The 12,790-nt window shown below is 41.4% G+C and overlaps 1 protein-coding gene across 2 annotated transcripts in view; it reads left to right on the forward strand.

Annotated features, from left to right (window-relative positions):
- The window catches only part of LOC109319322 (serine/threonine-protein kinase Sgk3), a 52,859-nt gene that overhangs the window by 13,407 nt on the left and 26,662 nt on the right, over nucleotides 1-12,790 (forward strand). For both annotated transcript variants that reach the window (XM_019548802.1, XM_019548810.1), the window contains exons 3-5: nucleotides 1,912-1,984; nucleotides 5,965-6,040; nucleotides 11,344-11,431. In XM_019548802.1, the coding sequence (XP_019404347.1) occupies nucleotides 1,912-1,984; nucleotides 5,965-6,040; nucleotides 11,344-11,431 (237 nt within the window). The remainder of the gene's footprint in view (nucleotides 1-1,911; nucleotides 1,985-5,964; nucleotides 6,041-11,343; nucleotides 11,432-12,790) is intronic.

A 12,790-nucleotide genomic window follows, 5' to 3' on the forward strand; every position in this document is an offset into this window, starting at 1 on the left:
TTCTGGGGGACTGTGGTTTAAGTTAAGTGAGAAAGGTGTCTGGGACAGACACTGCATAAACTGGTTTGACTCAGATCAGTTAAGTCTGATACTACATTCAGCCAGGTTGATCTCAAAGCAGTTTCCGACATTTTGAAACTGGTTTATGTGCACTGAATATCTGTTCTGTTACAGGTTTAAACCAGTTTCTGATCACTTAAACAGTTTGTGTAATGTCTGTCCCTAGCCTTAGAGGCCTTGCTACTGATGTTTACTCTGGGGGTGACCTGCAACCACCGTTGCCTGATGCAGTGGAAGAATTAACCTTTTGATCAGTAGTAGTACTATGGGCTTCTGAATCTGCCTATTTCTAACATCCCAGGTGAAAAGCAGCCTAATCTCTCTGCCCACTCCCAATGGTTTTTTTAAGGTTAGGGGCTGGCTAGTTCCTAAGGCCAACCCACACACTGCCTGCCTCTAACCTGAGCTGGGTCCTTCCAGCCCACAACCTAAAAAGGTTCCTGACTCCTGCCTTCAGATGACTAAAGTCTGCCTGGAACATCATTTGTTGTCCTTTGTACATATCTTGGACTAGCCCTGGGTAAGAGGAGGCAGGCAGTATCCTGTCTGTGGTTTCAAAACGTTAATTGTACCTCATGTAGTTCTCTCTTTTGAGTTAGTTTGTTCTTTGTTAACTAGGAAATAATATCTGAATTGCAGCCTCCATGCCTAGCATCTTACTTCTCTAGATTTTAAGAGATGTCAGCATGGGTGACGAGTGCCTCCTGAGTCTGGGAGGTCACCAGCGGGGCACTGCTGGGGCAGGGGTTCCTCAGTGGCCAGTCGCCAAGTGCACTGATACCAGAGCTCTTGGGGTGGTGGTGGGGAGGGGCACGTGCCCCCCAGCCCCCACACTATGCGTTGCCTATGGATGCCAGGAGACTGGTTTGCTTCAGTGAAACCCAGCAGATGTAACTCTAGGTTATTCCTCCTCCCTCTGCTGGGAACCAGAGGGAACAGGATGGGGCTTATTCTGCCACTCGGCAGCAGTCGGAACAGGCAGACCTGGCTGCAGTCCCCTGGAGGCAGTGAGGGTAGAGGGGAGAATAACCCCCTCCCTGTCCCCTCAGGGGCATTTACATTTACATGTTCTTCAATGAAAGAAAGAAATGACAGAAAAGTCTAAGAGTAAGCATGGCATTGCAGTCTGGCTGAGGAAAATTGTGAGGTCATTTGAGTATTGTTTAGTGGGGAACTACAGAAGCTCTTTTGAATTCTAGTTCATGGTAGATGATCCTACTTACAGATAGTCAGTCAGATGGGTGCAGCTGAATACTAATGGAAGTTAGGACAGGTTGAATTTAAAATAATTCTAGAACACTTGAGTTAAAAAAATTTTTTCAAGTACATCTACTTGACATGGCGCTTAAAATGCTGTTGGTCGCTGGTGGGCTTTCCTTACTAGAACTCCAAAGCTTGTTAATACCTAAAGCAGCGGTCCTCAACTGCTGGGCTGCTACATACAGAAAGGTCATGGAGGGGGTGCCTTGAATCTAAAACTGTTGAGAACTACTGATCTATCTGCTGAGTAAAAAGAAATATGCAATCTGGGTAAAAAGAAACAGAATGATGATGATGGCAATAATATGAAAAGTGGGTAAATGTTAGGTCCTGCTTGCATGGTAAATAGGGCTTGGATAACTTGAAGAACAGGCTTTTTCCTTTTACAATCCCCTATTAACTTATCTGAGCAAAAATTGTTTTGAGGAGCAAAAAAAGTGATGCTAGTAATCTAGAGCCCATACTTTCCAAAAACTAGAGAGCTAAAATATGTTTGATACAAGTAATAACACTAGATATTTGGCTGTCCAGGCAAAACCAAAGTGCCTATCTGGGTAACGTTTGTTTGTTTGTTTGTTTGTTTTTAAATAGCTAAAGAAGCAATTTCCCACTATGAACCTTAAAATTCCAGCTAAACGAATATTTGGCGATAATTTTGATCCAGGTATGTTGCAACATGATAATCATTCATTTTATTTATTTTGGGATGTGATAATTGTCTTGAACAGAATACAAAGCTGCCTTAGAGGAATGCAACTAGTCAGATACCGCATGCACTGAAGTCCAGCCAACTTCTCTTGCTACAGGAGTATGTTGGTAACTCTCTTGCTTCAAACTATGTAAGTTGCATTAAATGTATTAAGGGAACAGGTTGCAGCTGGGCTGACCTCATCTTTAATGTGGAGACACTGTCACAAAAGATGCTAAAGCTAGGGTGCAATGCTTTGTTGTGACCCAAGCATGACTTCATTCTGCATTTCACTACTGGCTGCTAGTTAAGGTAATATTGCTGAAATGCCTCTATCTTCTTGCCAGAATCTCCTATAGACTGTGTAATGATCTGTGGCATGCCGTAACCATAGAAACAGATCTCTGTATGGTGTACAGCAGTTTTGCTGACAGAATTCATTTATTCTCCTGTTGTGAATGAATACCTAAAGAGTCCCCATAATCTTGTCATAAACTGAAAACAACAGGATTACTTTTTTCATTACTAAGTTTGTAATTATGAAGTTGGGGTTTTCAGAGCTTTGAAAAGTCCCAAATGTAATAGTAGGCCATGCACTATAGTTTGTGTATACAAAAAGCAAAATTATCCCTCGTTACTGGCCTCAACAACTAATACAAATGCACACCTCTGTGTAAAACCTTACTTTCCATGCCATTTTTTATTCTGTTATCCTGAGTATATGGTGGGTGATATTAGTCATGTGTGGGCTGATTCAGGATTCTGGTGACGGGGGTGCAGCCACACTCTCTTTGGCTGTGTGATGTGTGGTCAGTGAAAGAGTTCACTCCCCATGAACCACACAACCCATACCATACTACATGGCAGTCTGGCCACAGCCCCATCACTGTGATCCTAGTTGTCAGTGGTCTCGTAGCTCACCAGGATGTCTGCAAAGTTTCTGGTTGAATCTGCTTATACTGTAAACTCGATGAATCTTCCCAGAGTCTGTGCTTTCAAGTGGCTCTGGAGCCTGCCACTGGTTGATTTTTCCCTCAGACCCTGAATTTAGCAGCAGGGGAAAGGAAAGGAGGGATACAGTGAGAAGCAGCAAGCTTTAGCTACTTGAAAGCAGGGACTCTGGGCAGACCAGCCAGTGAGCTCGTAGAGCTCCCAGCATTTGTGGGAGCTCCTCTGACAGGCCAGTGAGCCCTGAGAGCTCACCATGCATTGCGCCTACAGCCAAAATAGGGCTTGACTTGTGCTACTGCAGCCCCTCTAGCTCTGCCCCTGGAGTCATGCATGCAGTGTTAAGAAGATATCAAGCCCAAATTATTTTGTTTGAGACTGAAAGGAGGAGAGTATCATTAGGGGAAAAAAGAAAAATGGCTAAAGCTTATTTTATATATGAAGTATATGCCCAAGTTCTGCAGGGTTCTGCATTTCAGTAAACCTACTTTTGAAAGCATCTAACTTTGTGGAGAAGAATAGAGTAGGTAGATTTAATTAAAAAAATATTTTAGATGTTTCCGTTATTTAAAAGGACTTGGTCAAATCAAACTTGTCGCTGCTTCTAAGTTCAGGATAAATACATGCTTACAGAAAACCAAAACCAAGATATTTCATTATAACTTCTTAAAAACGTATAAAATGAAATCTGCAACACACATAAGTAGTATTGTTAGTGCACAGGAATTTGGAAATGAATTAGAAGGAAGCTGTTCAGTTTCCAGTTGTCATTGTCTAAATCAGTGGTGCTCAACCTTCTGGCTTTGCATTTGTGTGAGGCTGATCCATAGGCCAGGTCAGACCCCACGTTGCCTCTGCATGCTGGGATCTGGCTCTGGGATTCTGCACTGCCTCTGCCTGGCTCCACACACTGGGATGGAGCCCTGTACTACCCTACGCACCTGATTTAGTACGCAGAGCCACAGTCTGGGGGGCTCCCTACAGATCCATGGGGAGCGTTGGGGCTAGATCTGGCCCAGGGGTTGATCATCCCTGATCTAAACTGAAAATTACTGGAGAGAAATAAAATTGTAGATATTAAAAGCAATATTTAAAAAAAAACGAATGTTTTTGAGTGGTATGAGTGATTTTGCATAAAGAAAAAGTTGGGGAAAGAAGATCTACTCAGAAGGTATAACCAGAAACTTAACCATAAGCTAAGACATCTCCCTATTTTCAACAGCACAGATTCGGGATGGGTGTTCCAGCTCACATCATTAATTACAGCTTTCCTCAGATAATTCATGTGTTAAACTAATGAAAATAGTAAGGTTTTCCCTCTAAATTGTTTAAATTCTAGACTCTCATATTTCAACAATATTAGTCTTGCTGGAATAGTGAAATACTATTATTGACAAAGGTTTTGTCTGTCGTCTTGTTGTCTAGTAATGCAGAACAATTTCATAGTATAACATGAATTTGAGAGCTGTATCACTGGAATAATTTTCCCTTTTTCTAATATGTGGAAACTTTTTTTTTTTTAATTGCAAAATTGTTAGTATTTGTAACATAGGTAAAATACTTCCTAGTTTTTTAAACTGACAGTGGGGAAGTTAATCTTTCCCAAAGAAGGAGGTTCCTCTTTATTACAACTGAAAAAGGCTTTAAAAGCCATTCAGTTTTAGCTCTTGTATTAATTTGAAATGGATCTAATAAGGGATGAAGTTTATAGTGGTGCCTTTTATCACTACTGGAAATATGCTAAAACACTTCGTTTGGATTAGGTTAACTTTTTTAAGATGCATATATCAAATAAAGGAAAAAATAATTAAAATATAATAGTTACTTATCAGTGCGTTAGTTACTAGGTTGGACTATGGATTTTTTGACCCATGTTAGGCAACACTGTCTTGTAAGTGCTCACCAATCAGTGTCTGTGGGACTGCTCTTTTTAAGGACTTGATCTTCATCACTGAAATAGTTTTGCCTTCAACATCAGTCAGCATGGGACTTGCTCATCTTCAGGTATGAGCAAGGGTTGCTCAGTATAGCTCTGGAGTCAGCAACAGATTTGGGCCAAGTGCCAAAAACACCCACAGCCTCTACTTGGAAGATGTTGGTGTGCCAGGAGCGGATGGCAGGGGAGCCATGAAAAGCCCAGTACTTGTGGCAGTGCAGCCTGGGCCCTTTCCCTGCCTTCTGCCTGGAGGGGCATGTGCATGCAGTGCAGACAGTGAGCTGGGCCAGAGCTCCACAGACCCCAGTGCAGCTGCTTGCAGTCTCCCTGCCACTTGCTGTGAGCAGCCTGGGCTCCGTGGCAGGTGGCAGGGGCCTACCCAGAGCCCAGGCTGGCTGTGGCAGGTAGCCAGGAGGCAGCAAGCAGCTGCCTCTCTTGGCTCCTGCAGTGTCTGCCCCAGGAACATGTCCCAGCAACGATCTGGGCTGGGGCTCTATGAACCCTGGTGCAGCTGTTTGCAGCCTCCCAGCTGCCTGCCACAGCCAGCCCAGGCTCTGGGCAGGCCCCTGCCACCTACAACAGAGCCTGGACTGCTTACAGTCCAGGCTGCAAGCCCTGGCCTGGCTCGTTGCCGGCACCTGCTACACATGTGCCTCAGAGTTTACAACGGAGGAACCACAAGGGGCCTGCCGATCCTTGTTGTGGCAGCGCAGCCCCAGCCCTTTCCCCACTGTCTACGTCTAGGCAAATGTGCCAAGCAAAATGCCTACTCATGCTACGCTGGCACATCTGCTGGGCGGGTTGCTAACCCCTGGTGTAGCCCATTGAAGCATGTGTGGGTACAGTTCAAAATCAGTCTGGTTTAGTAAGTTTTTTTCAGAGATGAAAGCATTGAAATGGTTTCAAAGAAAAGAACTCTTGGCTCGGATGTCTTTTACAACCAAATCCTCATGTGTAAGACCTGTTCTATTCAGATGTTTTCCTATTAAAGAAAATATAAGAAATCTAAATTTCAGTTATTTCATGGCAAGTTTTTAATGTCTTTAACATCTCTGTCCACTTTTCCCCCCAGACTTTATTAAACAGAGAAGAGCAGGACTAAATGAATTCATTCAGAATTTAGTTAGACAGCCAGAGCTATGCAACCAGTAAGTAGTCTGCTTATGTTTTGTAAGAGCTTTTTATTGATATGGTTTATATTTTAAAAATAAATTGCTAAAAACTATGTAGCTTAAATATAAAAGTATTGTGCTTTTTAATGTATAGAAATTATTATTTACTGTGAGAATTGTCTTTTTTCAAGAGTGATTTCAGAAAGCAAAAAATGTATTGCTTACTTTCTGAAACCCTTTTTACACACAAACTTGTACCCATTTGATTCCTAATCAATTTAAGGTAAACTAAAATAAATGTCAGCAGGCTTCTGTGATATCTTTTCATTAAAATTTCCTGAAATAATACCTCTATCCTACAGGTTCCTAGATATTGAGTACATTGGACTATAATGCATTTTATTTTGGCAAATTAAGTTAATCTCTAAAGCTTGTGAAATAAATTCTGCTTTTAGCAAGAAGTGAACTTCCTCAGCAGGAAACATTGCTACAACTTGTACTAGGCATTGGAAGTATTTAATGAATAGCTTTGTCCGAAAGACTCTTTAATATGAACTTCCTCTTTTCGAAAGTATTTCGTGTCGTCTTCCTAATGACGCGTGGAAAACGTTTTAAACAAAACAAAAGACTTGTAATGGAATAATTTTCCGGTAAAGGAAAAAATATTGGAATTGTGATCATAACATTTGTCCTTGACTGTGAAAGTAAATAGTACCTTTCAAATAACTAACTTTTGGAGCCTAATCTCTTTTTGCTAATTGACTTAAGCAAGAAACCATTTGTAAATTTTAATAGCAGACCTCTCCTGCTCCTGGTTCTTCCAGTGTTCAACTGTGAGACACTTCAATTTATCTCCAAACCTTTCTTCCTTGAATCTTATTTGAAAAACACAAAAAGATTTAATAGCATGTAAATTAGATTTTAATTTGTTTTTAAGGTACTTTCATCTAGCACTTAGCACATCCAACCCCAGTATAAGCTGATTATTTTAAAGATGGTTGTGTGATGCACATGCATTGAAGAACTTTGTTTACTAGGAGGCTTCTTTATTTATAGAACAAAATTCCTGTCTGCTGCCTGGGTAAAATAAATAAATAATATATTTAGAAGAAGGATCAAGACTTTTTGACTTTGCAGCTCAGTTCTGAAGGGCATTTAAACACATTTGTTCAAAATATCTTGCATCTGTCAGCACTCTGAAGTATTTTAAATCTAAGATTATTATAGCATGCAAAATTTACTGTGACTTCCAAAATTCCAGCAGCCAAATTATGATGCATGATCACAACAAGACATTATAGCATAAAGTGTATTTAAAACTAACTGCTAAAAGGGAAAATTATGGCAGTTGCCTCATTCCAGAAGATCTGAAAAGCTATTTTCAGACAGTTTTTTGCCTAATTGCTAAATATATTATGAACTAAGTAAGATAATGCATTAACTTTACTAATGTAGGAGGAAGATCTTATAATATTGGGTACTGCGTAAAATTTCTGTATCTGATAAAGTTTCTGTATCTCTTCCTGTACTCCACCTTTATACCTTAGAGAGTATCAACTGTTCAGTTGCATAGGGCTCTAGTTCAGTCAGGTGCCCTGTTACTAAAACCTAACTGTAATGCATGGTTGACTGAAAGAGTACAGACAGAAAATGAGGCTTCTGGATGGGAGTTCCCAAAGGAAAAACCCTACCGCTAATCTTAAACATTAGAGCCAGCATTAGGCAACAGAGGTGTTGGTTGTAGCTATATTGGACTAAGGACATAGGCAAACAAGGTTCTTTGGGTAAATGTGATATCTTTTATTAGACCAACTAAATAGTTGGAAAAAATGTTATTTGCAAGATTTCAGGCTCAAACACCCTTCTTCAGGCATAGGGAGAGTCTGCTTTTGTTTTGTGTTCTCTTGGATGGAATAGAAGCCAATATGCAAAATGCAAGTCTGTGAAAATGCAAATGCATGGCAGTGAGGATGAAAGGCCATGGGAGATGATAGGTGAGAGACCGCTAGGTGGGCAGGGGGAAATGAGGGAATGTTAACCTGGCAATAGAATGTAGCTGGTAAAATGTACAGAGGTTACCTGGGGTTATCAGATGGCAGCCAAGTTGTTATGTGCCATAAATCTAATGTCTATATTTAGTCCATTATTTCATTGTATCCAGTAGATTTATGATGTGAAGTTCATAGGCCCATCTGCAAAAGTTACTAGGCAGCCATATGTTGTGACCCTGCTCTGGCAAAGTCCCTTGGCTGATGTTGTATTTATGATGCAGTAAAATGGCAAGCCAGCTAGAAAAAATATTCCACATTTTGTGGAATTAAAGTAAAATAATCTACTGTGTTTAATGTGGAACATCTTTGTGGCTGGTTTGTATTGATTTGAATGTGTGATATGAACATGCTAGGACATGAGTTGGAGATCAGGGAGCCACTCCCCAATCTAGGGCTCCTGGCAGCTGCATGCAGCCCAGCTCTGTGCACACCATTTGAACATGTTGGGAGGGCAGGAACCTAAGATGGGGGGCTGCTCCTGAATCTGAGACACTCCCCCTCTTGCTTCATCATGTTCGAAGGGCATGCATGTAGTTGAGCTGCACAGTATGGCTTTTAGGGCACAGGGGGCACCTGTTTCAACCCAGGGCCTGTCCCCTGCCTGGACAATTTGTCCTGAACCTGGGAATAACCCCCAGGTGCAGAGTAGCACCATACCCTGCACCTTGGAAGGCATGCAGAGCAGTCCTTGAGCCAGGACGTTTGAAGCCATGTGGGACACAGTTGTTCAGGCACGGATGGGGTGGCAATATCTTGGATAGAGGGGTTGCCCAGGTAGTGTGCTGCCCCTTGAAAGGAATGCTATGAAATCCAGTTACATGCATGCTCTTTGAACATGCCTTTTGAAGGGCAACTTATTAGTAGGACCAGGCAAGGGGCAGCCTCCAGGGAACTGGTTCCCTGATGCCAAGCTGCCTGGCAAACCTTTAAAGGTTTAGGTGCAAGGGGAGCTAATCTGGGGTTCCCCCCACTCTAGCAGAATCACAGTGGGTCTGATTCCAGATTTTTGGGATCTGGGATCAGGTCCCATTTCTTGATTAAAAAATAACGTCTTCCAGTCTCCTGTTTTAGAAGAGTGTGGGTGTGAGTGCTTATTCATGACAATACAGAGCAGTTTAAATGGGTGTTTTAACTGCGTTCTTGGTGGCAGATTTGACCTGTCCAAGACACAGGTGCATTTCAGAAGTGGTAACATCACTCAGCAATGAGAAAGATGGAAAATGAGATCTGCTTCATTGGTCCCCTTTCTTGTGTCTACAGTACATTCTTGACTTGCATATCAGTAATGAAGGCTCCTGCCCCAGGCATAAGCCAACCAGTGCTAAGGTGGGTTAGAAAGATACCTTTAGAGGACAGCTGGATTTTCCTTTGGCCAGTGTCAGAGATAAATATTAGGGTAGATGGACAAGTGGTTTAATCCAATAAGGCATTTCCTATATGGATTAGTGTCAGACTCCCAATTATTTTACTGGTTTTAGAGACAAATCTCTCTGGTATCCAAAGACTACAGACTTCTTGCAAAAATCTTTTCAGGAGAGAGATGCCTTTACTGAAAAGATAATGTGTGTAACTGTCTATCAGAACGCTTATTTTCCAACAAAACCATTTAAATCCAAATGCATAATATAGAGTGCATTAAAGACTTAGCATAGCTTTAAAATAATTCTAGTTTTCATTAAGGAACTCCTGGAACACAGAACTTAATGGCAGTAGTGGCCTAACTTCTACATGAAACAAGCTACCAGTTTTATGCAATGAAAGCCATGAGAAAAAGTCCCTCTGGTTGCTTTCTCCTCAGTGTTCCAAAACCAAAAGGAAAACCCATGTATAAAATACCTGGATCAAAACTCCTGCTGTCCTAATGGAGATGGGGAGTGGGGCAGGAAAAGGAGAATTCTTGTCATGTTTGGGTCAGAGATAATGGACTAAAGCTAGTGAACTATAAAACTAGTCTGTATTGTACGGCACCTTCTACACTGCTTAGCAATAACTCCTGCTGCTTCTGTAATGCAAATAAGAGCGTGCCATTTCTGCAGTTATTCACACGTGTCATTTGAACGTATGCGATGGTTTAAATTAATCCTCTGGTCACCAATACAATATCTTGCAGCATTCATGGAATACCAAGTACACAGTAGAAAGCATACTACTTACCATGACTTCACTTTTGGGTAGTGTTTAGCTTACTTAAGAAGTGTTATAGCAGGCTTCTTGTTTAGATGACTAAAGTACCTCAGGATAGTTGCATGATGGTATCTTAGGGTAAAGTCTTCAAGGTGGACTGGGTCATACCATGACTGGTCTCAAGTACCAAACACAATTGGAGTGACATAAAATGGGTAACAAAAACATTCTTCTTATTTAAAATGTGTTTTATCTAAAGGACCTCATGTCAAATAGAGAGTATATTCAGTAATTATTTGTATTTTTAGACTAATATAACCCCTTCTCTCTGATTTGTGTGTGTATGTATCAAGTCCACAAAACAGTAAAATAATTCTGCCTAATCTGTAATCCATTTAAAGGAGGGAGGAGCTAAATTAAAATGCTAGTGCAACTTTGGTAATACTTGAACACCAATGTGAGGAGTATGGAATGTTCCTGGACCATTTTGCCCTTTTGAGATGTATTCCTTGCATTAAGACCTGTCTATGCCAAATTTAAAAATGCAGATGGCAGACAAAGACACAAATCTGCCAACAGGAATGGAGAAAGCATTGATTAATGGCAATCAGGACTCTTAGTAAAGATGATATGTTTTATTAGACCAGCAATATTTTTGCCAACAAAAAAACATCTTTAATTGCAAGCATGTTTTTTCCCAGGATTTTAATTTCTGGAATGCAAATACATATGTGTAAGATAATAGTTTCTTATTACATTTAGAAAACTAAAAATGTTATCCTTAACACTTAAGGTGTTGGAAAGGAAATTGGCTTTCCATGGTCTCTCATAAAAGAAACAATTGCAAGGATTGTTGGAAGAAGTAAAAAATGTAGTTGCAATTATCATCCTTGGAATAATCTCAACTGAATACTTCTCCAGAATCTCTTTGGTTTCTTCTATATTTTAATAAGGAAAACTTTACTTACTATATATGTTCTGCTCAGAGATTGAATTACCTGTATTATAAGCTCCTGTAAAATAGATTTATTGGGGAAGAGTGTTACTTATTACCAAATGTTTAATACAGACCAATGGCAAGATATTTTTACACTGTATTCATGGGGATAGAGTGAAAATTTATTTAGGTCATTAGTTGGCTAATGGGTTTACCTGTGTCTCTAGCCCAGATGTCAGAGCATTTCTTCAGATGGACAATCCAAAGCATCAGTCAGATCCATCTGAAGATGAGGATGACAGGACCAGTCGGAAGGTAATAATTTGGTGACCAAAGTAAATTACTTCTGTTTTTCTAAACAAACTGTAGATACCTGAGCTCAGTTCTGTACACTGAGTTTCACTGAGATTTTCTGTTTGGGTGTTTTTAGTAGGTCCCTCCCCTTCGTTAAATTTTAATTTAAAAAGGTAGTGCTGAGTACTTACTTGTCAGTTGTGAACTGCAAAGATGAGGGGTTGGGATTGTTTTAGATGGGGCAAACAACCTTTTTTCCCTGTGTTCTGGACTAAAACCTGCAGTTTGGTTTACAGGTTATATGATATCACTACTCAGGCAGAAGGCAGGGAATTAGTGTTGCACTTAAACAGACTAAATCAGAGACGCACAGGCTTTCGTAAGCAATAATTCACTTCATCAGATGCTATGAAAGGATGGCTGGGAGCAGAGCTGTTAAATGGAAAGCTGTGATTTGAATACAAAGGGTAGGAAAAGGGAAGGAGTACCACTAAGAGAGGAAAGGTAGGTAAAAAGCAGTTAATCCATTGTGAGACATTGGGGTTTTAAAGCTACGCCAAGTAATGGCATACTTCACAGATTTCATAAACATTTGGGCTGGAAGGGACCCCAGAGGATCATCGAGTCCAGTCCCCTGCCCCTGGGGCAGAAAGTCAGCAGGGATCACAGGATCCCAGCAATATGAATCTGTAGTCTCAGGTTAGACTATACAGTCTAGACAATGGATGATTTCTTGTTCTGCAATTTTCTATTCAGTTTTGGGGGTTTTCTTGGTGGTTTTTTTTTGTTTGTTTTTTAAGTTTTGTCATTTAAGAATGGCTAAAGGTTTCATAGTTGGTAGGGTTGGAAGGGACCTGAGCAGATCATCAAGTCCGACCCCCTGCCACGGCAGGAAAGAGTACTGGGGTCAAACAGCCCTGGCTAGGTGATTATCCAGCCTCCTTTTTGAATACCCTGGGGGTAGGAGCGAGCACCACTTCCCTTTTAGGAAGTTAGTTCCAGATCCTAGCCACCCTGATTGTGAAGTAGCGCCTCCTAATATCTAACCTAAACCTACCCTCTGCCAGCTTGTGACGGTTATTCCTTGTTACTCCTGGTAGTACTTGGGGGAACAGGGACTCTCCCATAGCCTGTCGGTCCCCCTTGGCCAGTTTGTAGATGGCCACCAGATCCCCTCTCAGCCTTCTCTTGTGGAGGCTGAACAGATTCAGTTCCCATAGCCTCCACTCATAGGGCCTGCCTTGCCCCCTGATCATGTGAGTGGCCCTCCTCTGGACCCGCTCGATGTTGTCCACATCCCTCCTGAAGTGCAGCGCCCAGAACTGGATGCAGTACTCCAGCTGCGGCCTGACCAGTGTCGCATAGAGGGGGAGGATCACC

Source organism: Crocodylus porosus, unplaced genomic scaffold (assembly GCF_001723895.1).
Source record: "Crocodylus porosus isolate Cpor-Errol unplaced genomic scaffold, CroPor_comp1, whole genome shotgun sequence".
Lineage (NCBI taxonomy): Eukaryota > Metazoa > Chordata > Crocodylia > Crocodylidae > Crocodylus > Crocodylus porosus.